Source organism: Podarcis pityusensis, assembly GCF_964106645.2.
Source record: "Podarcis pityusensis genome assembly, chromosome: Z".
NCBI classification, from domain to species: Eukaryota; Metazoa; Chordata; class Lepidosauria; order Squamata; family Lacertidae; genus Podarcis; species Podarcis pityusensis.
The window spans coordinates 18603200-18620237 of record NC_138044.1 but is presented as its reverse complement, the minus strand read 5'-3'; the positions used below and the strand labels follow the sequence as shown (position 1 = coordinate 18620237).

Sequence of the window (17038 nt, the reverse complement as noted above, 5' to 3'; positions counted from 1 at the left end):
AGAAAAATACCACTTTGGTCCTCAATCTCTGTTGTCAGACAAGCCCCACTGGTGGTTTTCAAAAGTGTGCATAATGTCAAAAGTATCTGCATGGGTCATGGGTTGCTCTGGATACGAACGGGATCCGTTCCGGAGCCCCGTTCGCATCCTGAAGTAAATGTAAGACGTGACTGCGCGTCTGCACGTGCCGCGTTTCGCCACTTCCATGCATGATGTCATTTTAGCGTCTGCGCATGTGCAAGCGGCAAAACTCGGAAGTAACGCGCTCCATTACTTCTGGGTCGCTGCAGAGCGCAACTCGAAAATATTCATCCCGAAGCTACTTCAATCCAAGGTATGACTGTATTTGTTTGTTTAAAAAAAGTGCTGCTTGAATGTAAACAAACAAACAAACCTCAAAGCAGTTTACAAAAAAAACAACCATTAAAATTATAAATAAGAAGAATTTAACACTTTCCAAAAGTTAAAACAGTGATAGATTAAAAACAGATTCAAACTTCCATCAGATTTCCAAAAATTTGGGTGGGCTTGCCTAAGCAAAAAAGTTTTTTAGTGGGCACTGAAAAGAGTACAGGGAAACACCTGTCTGATGTCAATGGGCAGGGAGTTCCCAAGTGTAGGCACCGTCACAGTAAAGGATGGATGTATTGCAGATATGGAACAGGGATTACAGGGTTACTGTAACAGGGCCAGCTCTCCTGATCAAAACAGTCAAGTGGGTGTATATGGGGGGAGCCTATCCTATTCTATGTGTTGCTGCTCTACAACTCCCATCAGCCCCTGCAGCTGGCATGGCCAGAGATCAGGGGCAATAAGGGGAAGTCCAGCAACAACTGGAAGGTCTCAAGTCAGTCCCCCTGCTATAAATGAGCTCATTGGTACCTGGTTAAAAACAAGTCCAGATTGCAAACAAAGAGCAGTATCAAGCATCAACCAGAATTTGGCCACTTCATCTTCCAAGATGCATGGTGGTTAGAGCATTGGGCTAGGACCTGGAAGACCAGGGTTGAAGTCCCCCACTCAGTCATGAAACAATAGGTGATGTTTGTCCACTCCTTCACTCAGTCTAGCCTAGTTTGAAGGGCTGTTGCGGGGATTAAATGAAGACTATGAACTGGGACAGAGCAGGGTTCAAATGGCCAATCTGTCATGAAGTTCACTGGATTTGACCTTGGACTAGTCACTGTCTCTCAGACTAACCTACCTCACAGGCTTGTTGTGGGAATTACATGAGGACTAGGACCTGGTAGAGAGCAGGGTTCAAATCCTCACTCGTCCTTGAATCACACTGGGTGTGGCCTGGGGACAAGGACTGCCTTGGCCTCACATACCTCACAGAGTTGTTGTGAGGATAAAATGGAGAGGGGCAAGAAATGCATATGCCACCTTGAGCTCTTTGGAGAAATGGTGGGATATGAACGTAATCAATCAGTCAATCTTGCCATAAGACAAGGGGGCTGGAAACTAGGGAAGGAGACAGGGTTGTCCACCTCTATCCCCAGGAGGAAGAGAGGCCAGCAATGGATACTTACGAACCCTGACGTCATGTCCTTGAAGTACGGCTTCATGAAATGGCCCAGAAACAAATTTGCTGGCAAGGATTTGCTGTCGCTTGACTTAGTGCCTCTTGTCCCAGCCAGCTCCCATGTCAGCTTTTCCTGCAAGGCATTGAAAAGAGAGACAGAGAAGAAGAATTGAATTGTAGGGTTGAAAGTGCACCAAGGGTCATCGAGTCCAACCCCCTGCAATGCAAGAAATTTAGGGAAGCGGTTCTGAAACCTTTTGGGGCCACTACCCCCTTGGTTCCATAAACTCAACCTCACTGCCTCCTACCCTATAAAAAGAATTATTTGGAAGAGCAGCTTGCATGACCCGCTAAGGAAGATAGCACAGTAAGATTCAAAACAGTAACAATTGCACAATCATTCAAAATCCAATCAAACTACTGAGTTTCATTAATTAACCCAAAAGATGAATGTGATTCAGTCATATTAGATATTCCATTAAAATATTTGTATACATTCCTACTAGTGAAAATGTAAGGGAATTGATAGCACAAAATACACACAGGTCTCGTTCACTGAACACAATGTGCTCCCTGGGTTTCCTGCAGGCATCTGGTTGGCCACAGTGAGATGAGGGTGCTTGCAGAGTTGGGCCATTGGCCTGATCCAGCAAGCTCTTAGGCACTTATTGTTTTGTTGTTTCTGTTTTAACTATTTATTAGTGCTTTTATCTAGGTTTTTTTTTTAATTGTGTGAGCTGCCCTGAGATATTTTGGTGAAGTGTGCATATAAATTTAATAAATAAATAATAAATAAATAAACTCAGAGGCACAGCTGTGATGGCAGAGCATAGCCACCATGGCTAGTAGCCACTGAGAGCGTTCTGCTCCTCCATTAATTTGTCCAGACCTGTTTTAAAGCCATCATTGTCTCCTGCTGGAGAAAATTTAACCCTGTGCTGCAGTGAAGAAGTCACTTCTGTTATATTTCCTGAACTTTCCAGCATTAAACTTCCTTGGATGTCAACAAATTCCAGTGTTATGAGAGAGGAGTAAAACTCTTCTCATCCACTTGCTCCATGCACTGCAAATTTTATAAACTTCTATCATGTCGCCTCTTCCTCACCTTTTTTCTAAACTAAAAGGTCCCAACCTTTGCTCATAAGGGTGTCGCTCCATTCCCCCTTGATCATTTGGGTCACAATTTTCTGAAGCTTTTCCAACTCTGCAATGTTCTTTTTGAGGTGACCAGCCTTTCAAATCTGGCTGCACCACAGATTTGTATTACAGCAATTTTATTTTCAATCTGCTTTGTTCAGGCTACAACACAACTCCACAAACCCCCAGAGAGAGCTGAAACATTCCAGAGTATTCTTAAAGCAGCCCCACCACAACACTGACCTGCTGCTCTCTGTTCTGGGCCAGCCAGAGGGTGATCTCCTCAATCTTCTCCTGAATCACCTCCTGGTAAACCATGTTCATGTGCAGGCAGGTCTCCAGGGACTGAGGGAGATGGATGTCCACTTCACTCCCCACTCCAGCACCTTTCTCCCCATCGAGGTCTACCTCCTGATCCAGAAGGAGAAAAGGAAGAGTTGATCAGATGGCTGGAAAAAACAGACTTTACAGAAGGTAGAGAGGCGGGCAATTAGATTTAGTTGGATGCATCAAGGGCATGCCCCTTGAAATTCCTACAGACAGTATCACCTTCCTATGCAAATGTCAACCATGTTTTCTCCCGAGGTTTCCGCAACCAGAGGGACCGCTTCTGCGCATACGCGCACGGCAAAACACTTCTGGGTTTTCCGCTTTCACAACCCGAAGCTTACGTTACCCGAGGGTAATGTACACCGGGGTGCTAGTGTATTGCTTAGTTACCAGAGGGGCTGCAATAAACTTGGTACATCTTATCACGTATAGTGGAAATATAAGTTGGTGCAAGATTTAGGGGATTTGATTTTCATGGAAATAAATATACCAAAGACACTATGGCTTGTTGTGCAAAATTAAATTTTGTGAATTCTTCTGATGATGCCAATGTAGATATATTGGCAAAAGGTCTTATATATGACCTTGCCAGCTCAAACTATCATGACAACTCTATGGAAAACAGCCCCAAATCTTACACTGGGAGCTCAATATCCCTGACTCTGGAAGATAGCTAGAATGAACAAAATTACGCCTAATCTGAGATACAGAACTAACTGCCAGACACTTTTTATATGATCTGGCATTCTTTTACGACATCTACACTTGCAAGACAACCTTCAATGAAAGCCTGGCAAATCTGGAACTAGATCTGATAATTTGATAACACAGATAGCCCTTTCTTGGATTTTTTTTATTTTATCCCATATGCAACTAGACTTGGTCTACATGCCAGTTTTATCATTTTGCTTTAATTGTCATCTGTTGTTATAATTGTTCTCGCTCTTTATATACACCTTAATAACTGTACCAAATAAAAATACTATTTTCTTGCAGCATAGAATCGTTGAATTAAAGTGTTGAAAGGGACCTTGAGGGTCATCTAGTCTAACCCCCTGCAATGCAACTCATTCATCTTTTTTTTTATTCCTGTGAAGCTTCTGCCAAAATGACTACACATACACACACACACAGAGGGATATATGCTGTCGTTTCTGCATTGCATAGAGCTGGACTAGATTACAGACACTCTGAATGTTTGACTGTTCCTCACAAATAAACCAGCAATAACAGCAACAGATGTATCCACACAACCCACCTCTGGATCTGAACTACAGCCAAGCATTTCTTCTAGCTATCAGTCAACCCTCCTGGTCCTTGTAACATCTGCAGTAGCATCCCGTGAGGGAGAGGAGGAAGACTAAGAGGAAGACTAAGAACTGCATTCACCCCTCAATGGTAATTGCAGTGAGTTTTTAAATAGTTTTTAAATGGTTTTCTAGGGGAAGTTCTGGATTTACGTAATTTTGTTTATAAGCATGAAGACTAAGAATGTAAAATAACATGCAAGTTACCTGTAAATAAATTATACGCAAGCCACTTTGGGAGCCTTTTTCACTGAAAGACCCAGTGCCCTGCTTATGTATTTATTAAATATCCAGTTAAATTTCTAGCCCACACTTTCCTTTCAAAAAGCCCAGAGCTTGAGACACATTTCATGTTTCTTCTCACAAGTGATCTCATGAGCAGAAAAGTGAACTGGAATTTAATAACAGCTTAGTGGGGCCTAGATGGAACTTCCACAAATGAGGGCAAAGTCCTTTATCCACATGGAGACTAACTTTTTAACAACAACAAAAAAGGATGTGATTGTGTATGTAACATATAAACCTCCAAAACAGGAAGATAATATTTGAACCAGGTACTTGCCATATTGTCATGAGTATCGGAATCATCATCATCAAGGTCATCTGACAGGGAATGAAAAGAAATATTAGACAGAATACAGGCAAAGAAAGCAAAAATTTCAAACAGTCGTGGCAGGAAGGCAGCCTAACTGTGACACTCTTGGTGTGTAGTGGTTAAGATAATGTAGTGGATAAGATAATGAAGTAGGTTCACATTGCAACTTGTGGATAGCGTTAGAAAAGCCATAATGTGCTACACAGGGAGACTAACAACAGCATATCCTACATGCTTGCTGTAAGGATTAATCAGATCATATTTGTCGGTAAGGCCCATGTTTAAAAACAAAGGTGAGTGCAAACTTAAGATGCATGTGAGAAGCACTCTGAGGGCTACTATCAGATAAACATTTATGATTGTAGGCAGTGGACATTCCCGGGCTCATGTGGGGATTGAACCTGAGGCCTTCTGCATGCATAGATAAATGGCATGATGAAGAATGACATGATGATGAACAACTGTGGTGGTATTCTGGATGTATTTGAACTAAAATCCCACAAACTCTAATCAAGTAACAATCCCACCTACTTCCAAGGTAGCCTCAAGGTCCTTGTATTAATTTACAAAGCTCTGAGTCACTTAGGTCCAAGGTACCTCAGGGATCATCCAAACCTTTATAATATCCCAGCTGAATCACAGAGATCACCCGCTACAGCTTTGTTGGTTGTTCCCTGAATTGGTGAGGCTCATTTGACAACAAGGAGTTTTGAGTGTCATCAATCGAGTCCTACAAAACTCTCTGCCACTAGAGATGTGGCAGCTGCTGAAAACTTTTCTATTCCACCAGGCCTACTAAACAGGCAATTAAGACAACATCCTTCTACAATGATTATCTGATGTGTATCATTAATCTTTTATGGGTTTAATGTATGTTTTTTTTGTTATAAACCACTTTAATATATTTAATATATTACACTGTGGTAATAGAAATACTTTTATAAATAAATGTGGATTGTAGAAGACATAAGAAACACTCAACAAGCATTGCACCTTCAGTGTCAGAGACCAACTCAGGACTAGAGCTTGAGACTTGGGACTCGATGCTTGCGACATTGGGGCCCAGGCTCCTTTCCAGCTCTTCAATCTCCCAACGGATTTTCTCTCTTTCTGCTTCTACATCCATCACTTATATCTGCTACCAAGAAGAGATAAAGACAAAAAAAGAACTATAAATAAAAGATCAGATTCAAAAGAAACATTCATTAGCAGCGATTCCTGTATTGCAGGGGGCTGGACTAGATGGCCGATGGGGGTCTCTCCTAACTCTGCAATTCTTTGGTTCTATGAATCTGTGCACACTTAGGTCCTCCTACACATTAAGCAGTACCAGAAGCACTAATCTGCAATAGGAACATGAGAAGCTGCTTTATGCACGTCGTGGGGGGGGGGGGGAATCAAGTTTCTGAAGGACTTGGCTTTCATTGTGGGCGGTACCCATAGCTCAGTGGTAGAGCACTCAGGTTCAATCCCAGGTATGGAAGGCTCTCCAGTAGCACAGCTGAGAAAAGACCACAGAGAAATGCTGTAAATCAGAACAAATGCTACATGAATGCATGATTGTTAAGACTCAGGTGTCAATATAACGTAACTTTCACTTAACACAGGATTGTCAGAAGCTGCCAATTAATTATTATTTGGTGATAATTTGAGTTAATGTTATTACTACTATATTCTACTGAATATTAATTTTATATGTTGTTTATTTTAAAATCACATTTTTATTATGACTTACTTGTATTGTGTAATATTGTGTGTAATTTTGTTGTATTTTTTTGTTCTTCCAACTTGTAAACTGCCTTGTGTATAGCAATACAGAAACGTGGTATACAAATTAAAAGTGGGGGGAAATGAAGTCAGACCACTAGCTCATCTATCCTAGTACTGACTACACTAACTGACAGCAGCTCTCTAGGTTTCAAACAGTTTTTTTGCAGCCCTACACAGAGATGACAGAAACTGAAGTCTTTTGCTAGTATGTGTTGTAAATTTCCACTTTAAAGATTTCAGTTGTTATGGTTTGAATTTAAACACCAGCCTAAGAAGTTGCTTTTTGCTGAATCAGATCCTTGGTTCCCCTAGCTGAGTGCTGCCTGCACTGACTGGCAGCATCTCTATGTCAAGCTGCACTGCAAGCCCCACGAAAACCTTCACGCTTTGCCCCTTTGCAATGGCAAGACATTGGCATCAGTCTGTCTCAAGAGAAAATAGATAGTGCCTCAAGGGATGAAGTCAAACTGCTGCATTAGAAAGTGATCTCCTGGGGCACAAGCTTGGGCAGTGTGTATGGAAGCCCTGGGCTGCCCACATGACATGACCCCACTCTCAGTCTCACTGCTGTGGTTCAAAAGAAAGCAGAGCAATACAGTTGGCACCAACTTGGCTGCAAGAGTTGCCCAAAGGAGGAGTACAAGGTGCAATACAACCGCCTTAGGGACTCCACTCCAAACTTGTGTACAGTTTACTCCTTAGCCTTTTATTCTCCCAAAAATATCCCACAAGACAGCAGAGGTTTAGGTTCAGTTTTTCTTCTCCTAGAGGGGCTACCTTCCCAGGGGCAGATGAGCATTGTCTGCCACTCACTCCCCTCTACAGCATGTGCAGGAAATTGTCTTCTTGTCCATTTGACCCAATATTGGTCTCTTCTGCTCAACCCATGGTAGCCTGTGTTCTCATGCAGAGGGTTTGAGTGCCATCGGCTACCCTAACCTGGTTTAGCACACCAGTCAAAGCCATTTATGGTGGGTAGCTACTGTTGTATGCTGCCAGCTTCTAAGAGCCACAGGAGAGGTGTGAGTGCAGGGTAGGGACCAAAGGTGGGCAAACCACCCCAGAAGGAGCATGATGTGTCTCCCACTAGATGCATACCCAGCACCCAATACACCACACAAGGACAAGAAAACCTGGATGATCAGAGGACGTCTTAGCTGCACCAGCTAGGAAGGGGACCCTCTGCCCACAGGCAGCTTGCACCTAGAGGCAAGCCCTCTACTCACCGCATTCTCACAAGCAGCATCTGCCCGGAGGGAGTAGCGAAAGACTGGGCTAGCAGGGCAGCAGGGGCGTCTGGGGGCCCCTTATGCTGAAGAGGGGAAGGACGCTAACCCAAGCCGAGACACTCTGTAACCATCTCTGCCAATGAAGCCAGACAAGGCACTAGTCCACAGGGAGGTATTTGTTCCCTCTCGTAACCAAAGTTGTTCGTCCTGATCGCCTAAGAGGAGTTCTGACTAGCCACAGGCTGGCTAGTAAGGCTGGTCGCAGAAGAGCCACAAAAGACAGCAGTGGGAAGACCAGCGTGCTTGCCACCAAGGACCTGCCTGAACCGGAAGCAAAACAGAACAACGCTCCTTCCGCTCTGCCGGCAAACCAATAGATGCCCGCTCGCGCATTGGCGCCGTAGCCAATGCCAGGGCAGCAAGGAACGTACCACGTGCTCGGTTCTGCCTAATGACCGTGTGGCCTACTGAGTTTGAAAAAGGAAAAGGAAAGAGTACCGTAGCTTGGCCTGCAGTGCGAAGTTTGGTTGATAGGAGGAGAAGCCAGGCAAGCGCCAGTATCACGTGTGAATACTACAGCCAATTAGGAGAGCAGGTCGCTCTGACCCCTCCCCTCCTTCAGTAAAAGGTGTGTCTAAGGCGCAGCAGCAGCAGATCCCGCCCCATTTTCTCCCGCATGCGCAGTGGCAGGAAGAAACGGGGGGGGCTCCAGGTGGGAAGGAAGCGACTGCGCAGACCGCCTTCTCCCCACAATTATCATTATCATTATTTCATTTCTATACAGCTTTATATTTTTAAGAAGGTTTACAAGCTACATTAAAACATCAACTAAAACAACCCAGAATAAAACATTACCTGAGAAAGTCAAATATAACGTATACATTCAAAGCAACATAATTAACAGGAAACTAAAATATAAAGATTTCAAAATAAAACATTACAACAAATGAGGTTCAGTACATAATGTACATGTAATTTGTGACTCTTCAAAATGTATTAAGAGGTTGAGTCCCTTTTTAATTGTTTCAATTGCTTTTTAATTGTTAATTATGCTATTTTAATTATTCCTTAATCAATAACCAACTAATTTATTAATATATAATTAGGCAGTACCCCACCCCACTGGTTTTCTTTTAACAATGATTTTTATTATTTCATTATTTAAAATATCACTGCTCATTTCAAGAAGTGAGGTTACAGGAACCAGGCAGAGGGCCTTGTTGGTGCTGGCGCCCACCTTATGGAATGTCCTCCCATCAGATGTCAAGGAAATAAACAACTCCCTGACTTTTAGAAGACATCTGAAAGCAGCCCTGTACGAGGTTTTTAATGTTTGTGGTTTTTTGTGTTTTAATATTCTGTTGGGAGCTGTCCAGAGTTGCTGGGGCAAACCAGTTAAATGAGTGGCATATAAATATTATTATTATTATTATTATTATTATTATTATACTATTATTACTATTGTTCTCCAAGGAGCCCAAGGTGATGCTGAAGTGGTGTCCCCACAGCCTTGTGAGGTAGGTCAGATTCAGAAAGTGAGGGAATGGTCCAGGGCTCAAGGAAGCTTCCTTGGAGTTGTGACGTGGGGTTTGTGATTTCAGCTCTCCTGATATAACATGCTGGAGACAGTCTCTAGTAACACTTCTTTATTAAAGCAACAAGACTCAAGACTGGGGAGAGGAAAGCTACATTTATAGGGACAGGGAACTAGCAAGAAAGGATACATTTTGGAGGGAACAATATCAGGCAATCACAGTCCTGCCTTTTGGAGGGAACCAATAAGACAGAGGATCCAAATACAGCAGCTTAAATGAACCAATAGTAGCTGTACCCTCTGGAACCAAAAGGCAGTTACTTTACCCTAATGCAAATACAGACAATAATAATACAGATATAAAATCCTTTGACTCAATACACAACACCCCTTCCCCCCTAGTGAGCACAGCAGACGTAATCTCTCAGGTACTGTGGGGGCCTACAACTTCTACTTGATCTCCTGACAACAGGTGTTGCAGGTTCTGGATTGGGTGTTACCTATGGTAGAGGGGCTGCTCTAGGGGTTTCGTCAGGAACAGATGGAGTCCCCGACATCTCAGGGTCCCCTATCTGTACCTCGTCATCGTGAGGACTAGCAGACCCTGGTTCATTTGTTAAAACCCCTGGTGATTGCACCTCTGGGCCATTTTCACTCTGGTCTTGCAGCTCTGCGTCGTTAGCCAGGGATGAATTATCTGGCTCCTCCCTGCTGAGCGCCCGGCGCCTCAGCTGATCTATATGTCTCTTCCACACTTGCCCATTTTCCAAGGTCACATAATAGGACACAGGTCCACTAGCCCGGGTGACCACACCAGCCACCCACCGCGAACCTCGTGAATAGTTCCTCACCCAGACCAGATCTTCAGGGGCGAGATACCTTGTTGTGTCAGTCTCAGCCTGGGGGGTTGCTCTTGAATTATGGTTTGGCATTTTATCCGGGTGGACATAATCCAGCACCGTTACCAGTCTCCTACCCAAGAGCAGCTCAGCTGGCGACTTGCCCGTTGCGGTACACGGCGTCGCATGCTGCAAAAATAACATTCGCGCGATGCGAGCTGACCAGTTACCCTCCATTAAGCGCGCAATGGATTCTTTGGCTGTTCTTACCATGCGCTCAGCCTGCCCATTGGAGGATGGGTGAAAGGGCGCGGATGTGACCCCTCTTATGAAGTTATCAGCCAAGAATGCCCTGAATTCTTGGGATACAAAAGCTGCCCCATTATCTGATACAATGGTCTCAGGTAACCTGTGGGTTGCAAACAGCTGCCTCAACACCTTGATGACGGCAGCTGATGCCATGCTAGGGACCATCGCCACTTCTAACCATTTGGAATATGCATCAATGATAACCAAAAAGACCTTTCCTTGGAATGGCCCAGCAAAATCTAAGTGCAGCCGGCTCCAGGGAGATCTGGACTGCTCCCACCAGTGGACTGGTGCTCTGGCCACTTCTGGCCGCACCTCTTGGCATGCCTTGCATGTTCGTACCCATTGTTCTATGTTCTGGTCCATTCCAGGCCACCACACATAACATCGGGCTAGCGACTTCATCCTGACCATTCCCGGGTGTCCCATGTGAAGCGTCTCAAGAACCCTGTTTCTCAGTGGTGCTGGGATGATCACCCTATCTCCCCACAGGAGACAACCCTTATGCATGGACAACTCGTGCTGCCTAGTCGCATAAGGCCTGAATTTGTCTTCATGCGGACCACCTGGCCACCCCCTCCCCACCCAAGTGAGCACACGGGAGAGAACAGCATCTTTCCTCGTTTTCTCAGCTATATCAGTAGCCGTTACAGGAGCCCCCAGGAGTGTTTCCAGCATCATTATGTGCTCCGCTGGAGTAGGATCCTCAGTGCTCCCGCCAGGAAGGGGCAATCGACTCAGCGCATCCGCGTGGCACAACCGTTTCCCCGGCACATGGGTCAAGGTGTAGTGGAACCCGTTCAGGAATATAGACCAACGTAACATTCTGGGGGAGAGAATTTGTGGCGTTTGTTTGTTCGGGTTGAACAACCCTAACAGTGGCTTGTGGTCCGTTTCAATGTAGAAATGGCGACCGTACACATAATCATGGAACTTTTTGATTCCTGCCACAATTGCAAGCGCCTCTTTGTCAATTTGAGCATAGTTGCGCTCCGTGGGCGACAACGTACGGGAATAGAAAGAGATGGGCTTTTCCGACCCATCCGGTTCCTTATGACTTAGCACCGCCCCCAGGCCGTATTGAGAGGCATCACATGCCAGGACCAGAGGCTTTGACTCGTCATAATGAGCAAGGACACTCCTGCTACTCAGCATTCCTCGCAAGGAGTCAAAAGCCTTCTGCTGCCCCTGCCCCCATCGCCACACAGTCTTTTTCTGCAACAGTCTATGTAATGGTTCAGCTACCGAAGCTTTCTGGGGTAAGAACGAATGATAAAAGTTAATAAGTCCCAGGAATGACTGCAACTCCGTCTTGTTCTGTGGTCGTGGCGCCTCGATGATGGCCTTAATCTTAGCATCTGTGGGGTGGATGCCTGATGCATCAATTTTAAACCCCAAGAAATCCACAGTTGGCACCCCAAAACTGCATTTTTCCTTTTTCAGTTGCAACCCCACCTCCTTGAACTTGAGCAACACTGCACGAACACACGCAACCAGTTCCTGTGGGTCTTTTCCAGCAATCAAAACGTCATCAAAAAATGGCAAGACCCCCGGCAGACCTCTTAACAGGTGTTCCATGAGCCCTTGAAAAATCCCTGGGGCCACACAAACTCCAAATTGTAATCTGTTAACTCTGAACGCCCCTTTATGTGTGACAATAGTCTGTGCTTCCGCTGATTGTGGGGTTACTGGCAGCTGTTGGTAAGCTTGTGCCAGGTCAATTTTGGCGAACACCTTGCCCCCAGCCAATTTAGCCAACAGATGTGATACGACTGGAATGGGGTATGAGTTTCCCCTGAGTGCCTTATTGATAGTACATTTGTAATCTGCACAGATCCTGACTTCCCCATTTGCTTTAAGGGGCGTGACGATTGGAGTCTCCCACTTAGCAGAGTCCACGGGTGAGAGAACTCCCTGCTTGACCAATTTATCCAGCTCTGCTTCGATCTTGGGTTGCAGTGCAAATGGCACTCGCCTTGGTTTGAGTCGGATTGGGGCCACCCCAGGGTCCAACTCGAAGTCAACTGGGGGCCCTTTATAACAACCCAGTTTTCCATTAAAGAGACCAGCAAATTCTTTGCATAATGCCTCGCTCATCTCAGGGCAGGTTTGGATTGAATTAAGCCCTGATATACTCAGTCCCAGGGCGGGGAACCAGTCAGTGCCCAGGAGACTGGGGCGACTGCCCTTCGCAATCACCAGTTTGAGTACAGCCTGTTTGTCCCGGAACTGTACTCTCACGGCACACATTCCCATAACATGGATGCGGCCCGCTGAGTATGACTGCAAGGTTGTCGGGAAGGGTTCCAGAGGGGGCAACTTACCCCTGGGGAAGAATGTCCTCGCGGTCTGGTCCGACACGATAGTGAATCCAGATCCGGAGTCCACCTCCATGTCGCACTGCTGACCCTCAATCTTCACCTTGACGTGTGCCTTGCCTTGTGCTGGGAACTGCACGACCCTCCCGTTGATCTCCGTAACGTAGTGGCAGTCCTTTAGAAAATGGGTTGCTGCGGGCGGTCTGCGATGCTCCGGTCTAGGTGCTCCTGTCGCTCCCAACGCCGCCGATCTACAGACCCTGGCGATGTGACCTGTCTTCCCGCACGTCTGGCACATAGCATCCCGGAAACGACAACTCTTCCGCTCATGGTTTCCGCCACAACCTGGGCACCTGCCTCGGTGATCTTTGTGCACTGTGCAGGCCTGACTCACTGACTCGACCCCACGGACTGGGCTCTGGCTCGGAGTAGCCTCTAGCTCGTCCATGGCATGCGCAACTTCTATCTGTGGCTTAGGGGCCTTGCGACTGGCATCAAGCTCCTCTCTTTCATAATTCTCCGTGGCGGTGGCCTCCTTCAAGGCTGAAGCAAGGGTAACCTCTTCTTTAGCCACGATGCGTCTTCTGGCCTTCTTGCTGCTCAGACCACCGATAAACCGATCCAGGAGAGTCTCTTCCAGATTTTGGAAGTCGCAGTGCTGAGCGAGCTTCCGCAGTTCAGCCAGAAATGCAGATACAGACTCCCCAGCATGCTGCTGCCTCTTATGAAACTCCATCCGCCGAGCCATCTTGGTCTCAGTAGGCGCCAAGTGGCTTGTTAGGCAGGCAAGAATATCTTTGAGAGATGTCTCACTTAGCTTCGCTGGAGCAAGCAATGCCTTGGCCAGCTTGAAGGTCTCAGGCCCACAGTAGCTCAGGAATGTGGCCCTTCTTTTGCTGGCATCGGTGATCCCTTGAGCCTCTGCGAAGAACTCGAAGCGCTCGACGTAGTCTTCCCACGTGTCGGGCTCTGATGGCTGGAAGGGCTCCAATACCCTTGGACTCTCCATTGTCCTGTGGCAGGGTCGTCTTCTCAGCTGGCCAGTGAGTCTTGCTCTTAGCTGCAATCCGGACTCTGAGGCAGGGCTGCGTTTAACCGCTCCTCAGCATTCCGGATCCCACCTTCGTCGCCAGTTGTTGTGACGTGGGGTTTGTGATTTCAGCTCTCCTGATATAACATGCTGGAGACAGTCTCTAGTAACACTTCTTTATTAAAGCAACAAGACTCAAGACTGGGGAGAGGAAAGCTACATTTATAGGGACAGGGAACTAGCAAGAAAGGATACATTTTGGAGGGAACAATATCAGGCAATCACAGTCCTGCCTTTTGGAGGGAACCAATAAGACAGAGGATCCAAATACAGCAGCTTAAATGAACCAATAGTAGCTGTACCCTCTGGAACCAAAAGGCAGTTACTTTACCCTAATGCAAATACAGACAATAATAATACAGATATAAAATCCTTTGACTCAATACACAACACCCGGCACGCTTTCTTTTTTGGCAAGGGGTGGTGGGAAGAATAATCTGACTCCTGGAGTCCTCAGGCTAATAGAGAAGGCTTCTGTGACGGTTGGTGTCAACAATATGCCACAGAGTGGTCAAGATCTCTGCTTATTTTATTATTTTTATCTCTTAGCCAGTCACCCTCTTTTAATAATTTTAAAGTGCATATACATAGCAGGCCACACTCAACAAAAAAGCAATCCTTCACCATTCAAAATTAGGAAATATTCTGTTAAAAAATACACACTTTATTTCATTACACAGAACAATCTCAAAGCTATCTTGGCTGCCTTAATTAATTCATAAGCAAAAGGTCCTAGTATGATAGGAATTTTGAGGTCTTGGATATATGGTAATGTTCATAACCACACGTACATAGATCAGCACAGGAAGACCGACCTGAAGCCATTTTGATTCCTAAACTGAGCAAATGTTTTCTCTGCAAGGTCAAAGTGGAAAAGCCTCCCCATTGTCTTTTCCTTCACAAATCCTGTCTTAAGGGTATGTCTGTGTTTGAATAGGGTGTGAGCCTGTGACTTGGCCCAGGAACTAAGTATTTATCACTACAAAAGAATGGCCAGGCGATCCAATCAAGTAACCTGCCAGACAGGAGATAAACACTTTTCTGTGATGTAGGTGTGATTTATCTGAGGGGAGGTCTTAGGTTACACCCATTCTGTGATGTATGTATGATGTTTCTGGGGGTGGTCTTGATCTACAGGATGGGAATTTCAAGTCTTTATAAGGCCTTGCATGCCATTTTTCTGGGTCCTTCCTCTCTCCTGCGGGTGAGGGGAGCACCCTGTTGCAACAGATCAATAAAGATCAAGCTTAATAGTTGCTTTGCTTCTCAATATTCTCAGGTTGGCCTCTGTTATTCTCTCCTACCAATAGGGAACCTATGTAACGACTCTATATAGGCTCTTGGATACCCCATAAGGGAAAAGGGCAATTTTTGTTTACAACACTAGGACAGGTGATGAATAATTTGATCCAAATCTAAAAAATGAATGAATATACTTTTCGGACAGGGTGGGGGAAGGGAACCAATATATAATCCAGGGCCAACTTTACGTAATTTATTTCTCCTTATTATCTTAAAATTGTAAAGCTGCTAGTGGGGGGGGGGGGCACACCAAACTTCACTAGGGCTATGCAATGTCTATTTTTCCATATTGTAGTATATTGTTGTTGTTTAGTCGTGTCCGACTCCAGTGAGCACTCAGGGCTGATTACCTTAAAAATGGATATATCACCAGCTAAACATCATAATAAACTGAAATAACACCTCTCCAGGGAACAAGCCTGGGCAATGTATATGGAGGTCCTGGACTGCCCCGACAACAAGACTCCCCTCTCAGCTGTGCTCCTAAGCAAAGCAGTGCTATACCTTTGGCACCAATTTGGAAACAGAAATTGCCCAAAGAGGTGTACAATGCACCATCCAGTGGACTTGTGTAGGGTTTGTTCCTGAGGAAACAAATCAGAAGCCCTTAAGAGACAGCAACCATTTCTCAGAACCAGCATTAGAAGAACCACTATTGAGCACAGAAGCTCAATACGGTACTACCTTTTCATAAAAGGAAGTCTTTGTGCAATTCTGGGGTTATACCACTAGAGGTGCATTGGGGAGTTTTCTTTAGGACTGAAATAGCATAGCATTACAGTGGTGCCCCGCAAGACGAATGCCTCGCAAGACGGAAAACCCGCTAGACGAAAGGGTTTTCCGTTTTTCAATGCGCTTCGCAGAACGAATTTCCCTATGGGCTTGCTTCGCAAGACGAAAATGTCTTGCGAGTCTTGAGATTTTTTTTCGCTCCCCCCCCCTTTTTCTAAGCCGCTAAGCCTTTAATAGCCTTTTAGCAGCTAAGCCGCTAAGCCTTTAATAGCCGCTAAACCGCTAATAGCGCTAATCCGCTAAGCCGCTAATGGGTTGCTTCGCAAGACGAAAAAACCGCTAGACGAAGATACTCGCGGAACGGATTAATTTTGTCTTGCGAGGCACCACTGTACGTAAAAATAAGAACAGGAGTAATGGATTGGAAACAACCTTAAATACATCAGAAGGAATATACCCTACAAGAAAAGCAGGTCCTACAGGCAATATATTACAATATATATTACAATGTATGGAACAACCGGAAGAAATATGGTCAGCATTGAGAAGGTACTTCTTCGACCTGGGGTGTTCAATATGAAAGACCTTCGAAGAAGCCGGCTGAAAGGGACTGAGAGAGATTTGAGAGCCTCGGACGTAAGGTCACCAGGCTAAAAAGATGGACTAATTGGACTTTGGTTTGGGATTGAAACCGGGAAGAGAAGGGTGGGGTTTAGAAGTCCAAAGGGGGCCTGATTTTTATTTTGCAGTGTAAAACTATATGTTTTTTATTATTATAAGAATGGGAAATCTGTGGATGGGAATTAGGGACAATCTTAGGGAAGGTATTTTCTTATTTGTTTTTATATCTTTTTTTTCTCTTTTTATGTATGATTAAGGTATATACTCTAAAAATTGCTAAACAAACTAAATTAATGGATAATAATGAATTAAGGTTTAAAATTATTATAAAGAATTACATTAACAAATTATGGTTAAGTAAATTAATAAATTATGATTAGGACACTAAGGATAAAAACTT

The 17038-nt window shown here is 45.0% G+C and overlaps 1 protein-coding gene across 3 annotated transcripts in view; it reads right to left on the bottom strand.

Moving 5' to 3' along the window:
* The window catches only part of SNAPC4 (small nuclear RNA activating complex polypeptide 4), a 32449-nt gene extending 23991 nt beyond the window's left edge, over nucleotides 1–8458 (bottom strand). Inside the window, exons 1-5 of one of the 3 annotated variants that reach the window (XM_080989723.1) lie at nucleotides 8392–8458; nucleotides 5888–6029; nucleotides 4862–4902; nucleotides 2906–3073; nucleotides 1533–1658 (exon numbers count right to left, since the gene is read on the bottom strand). In XM_080989723.1, the coding sequence (XP_080845849.1) occupies nucleotides 1533–1658; nucleotides 2906–3073; nucleotides 4862–4902; nucleotides 5888–6020 (468 nt within the window). In that variant the 5' untranslated portion in view covers nucleotides 6021–6029; nucleotides 8392–8458. Of the gene's footprint in view, nucleotides 1–1532; nucleotides 1659–2905; nucleotides 3074–4861; nucleotides 4903–5887; nucleotides 6033–7890; nucleotides 8233–8391 lie in introns of those variants that run through there. The other 2 variants (XM_080989722.1, XM_080989721.1) reach the window with 2 other exon arrangements.
* Between the last annotated feature and the right edge of the window lie 8580 nt (nucleotides 8459–17038).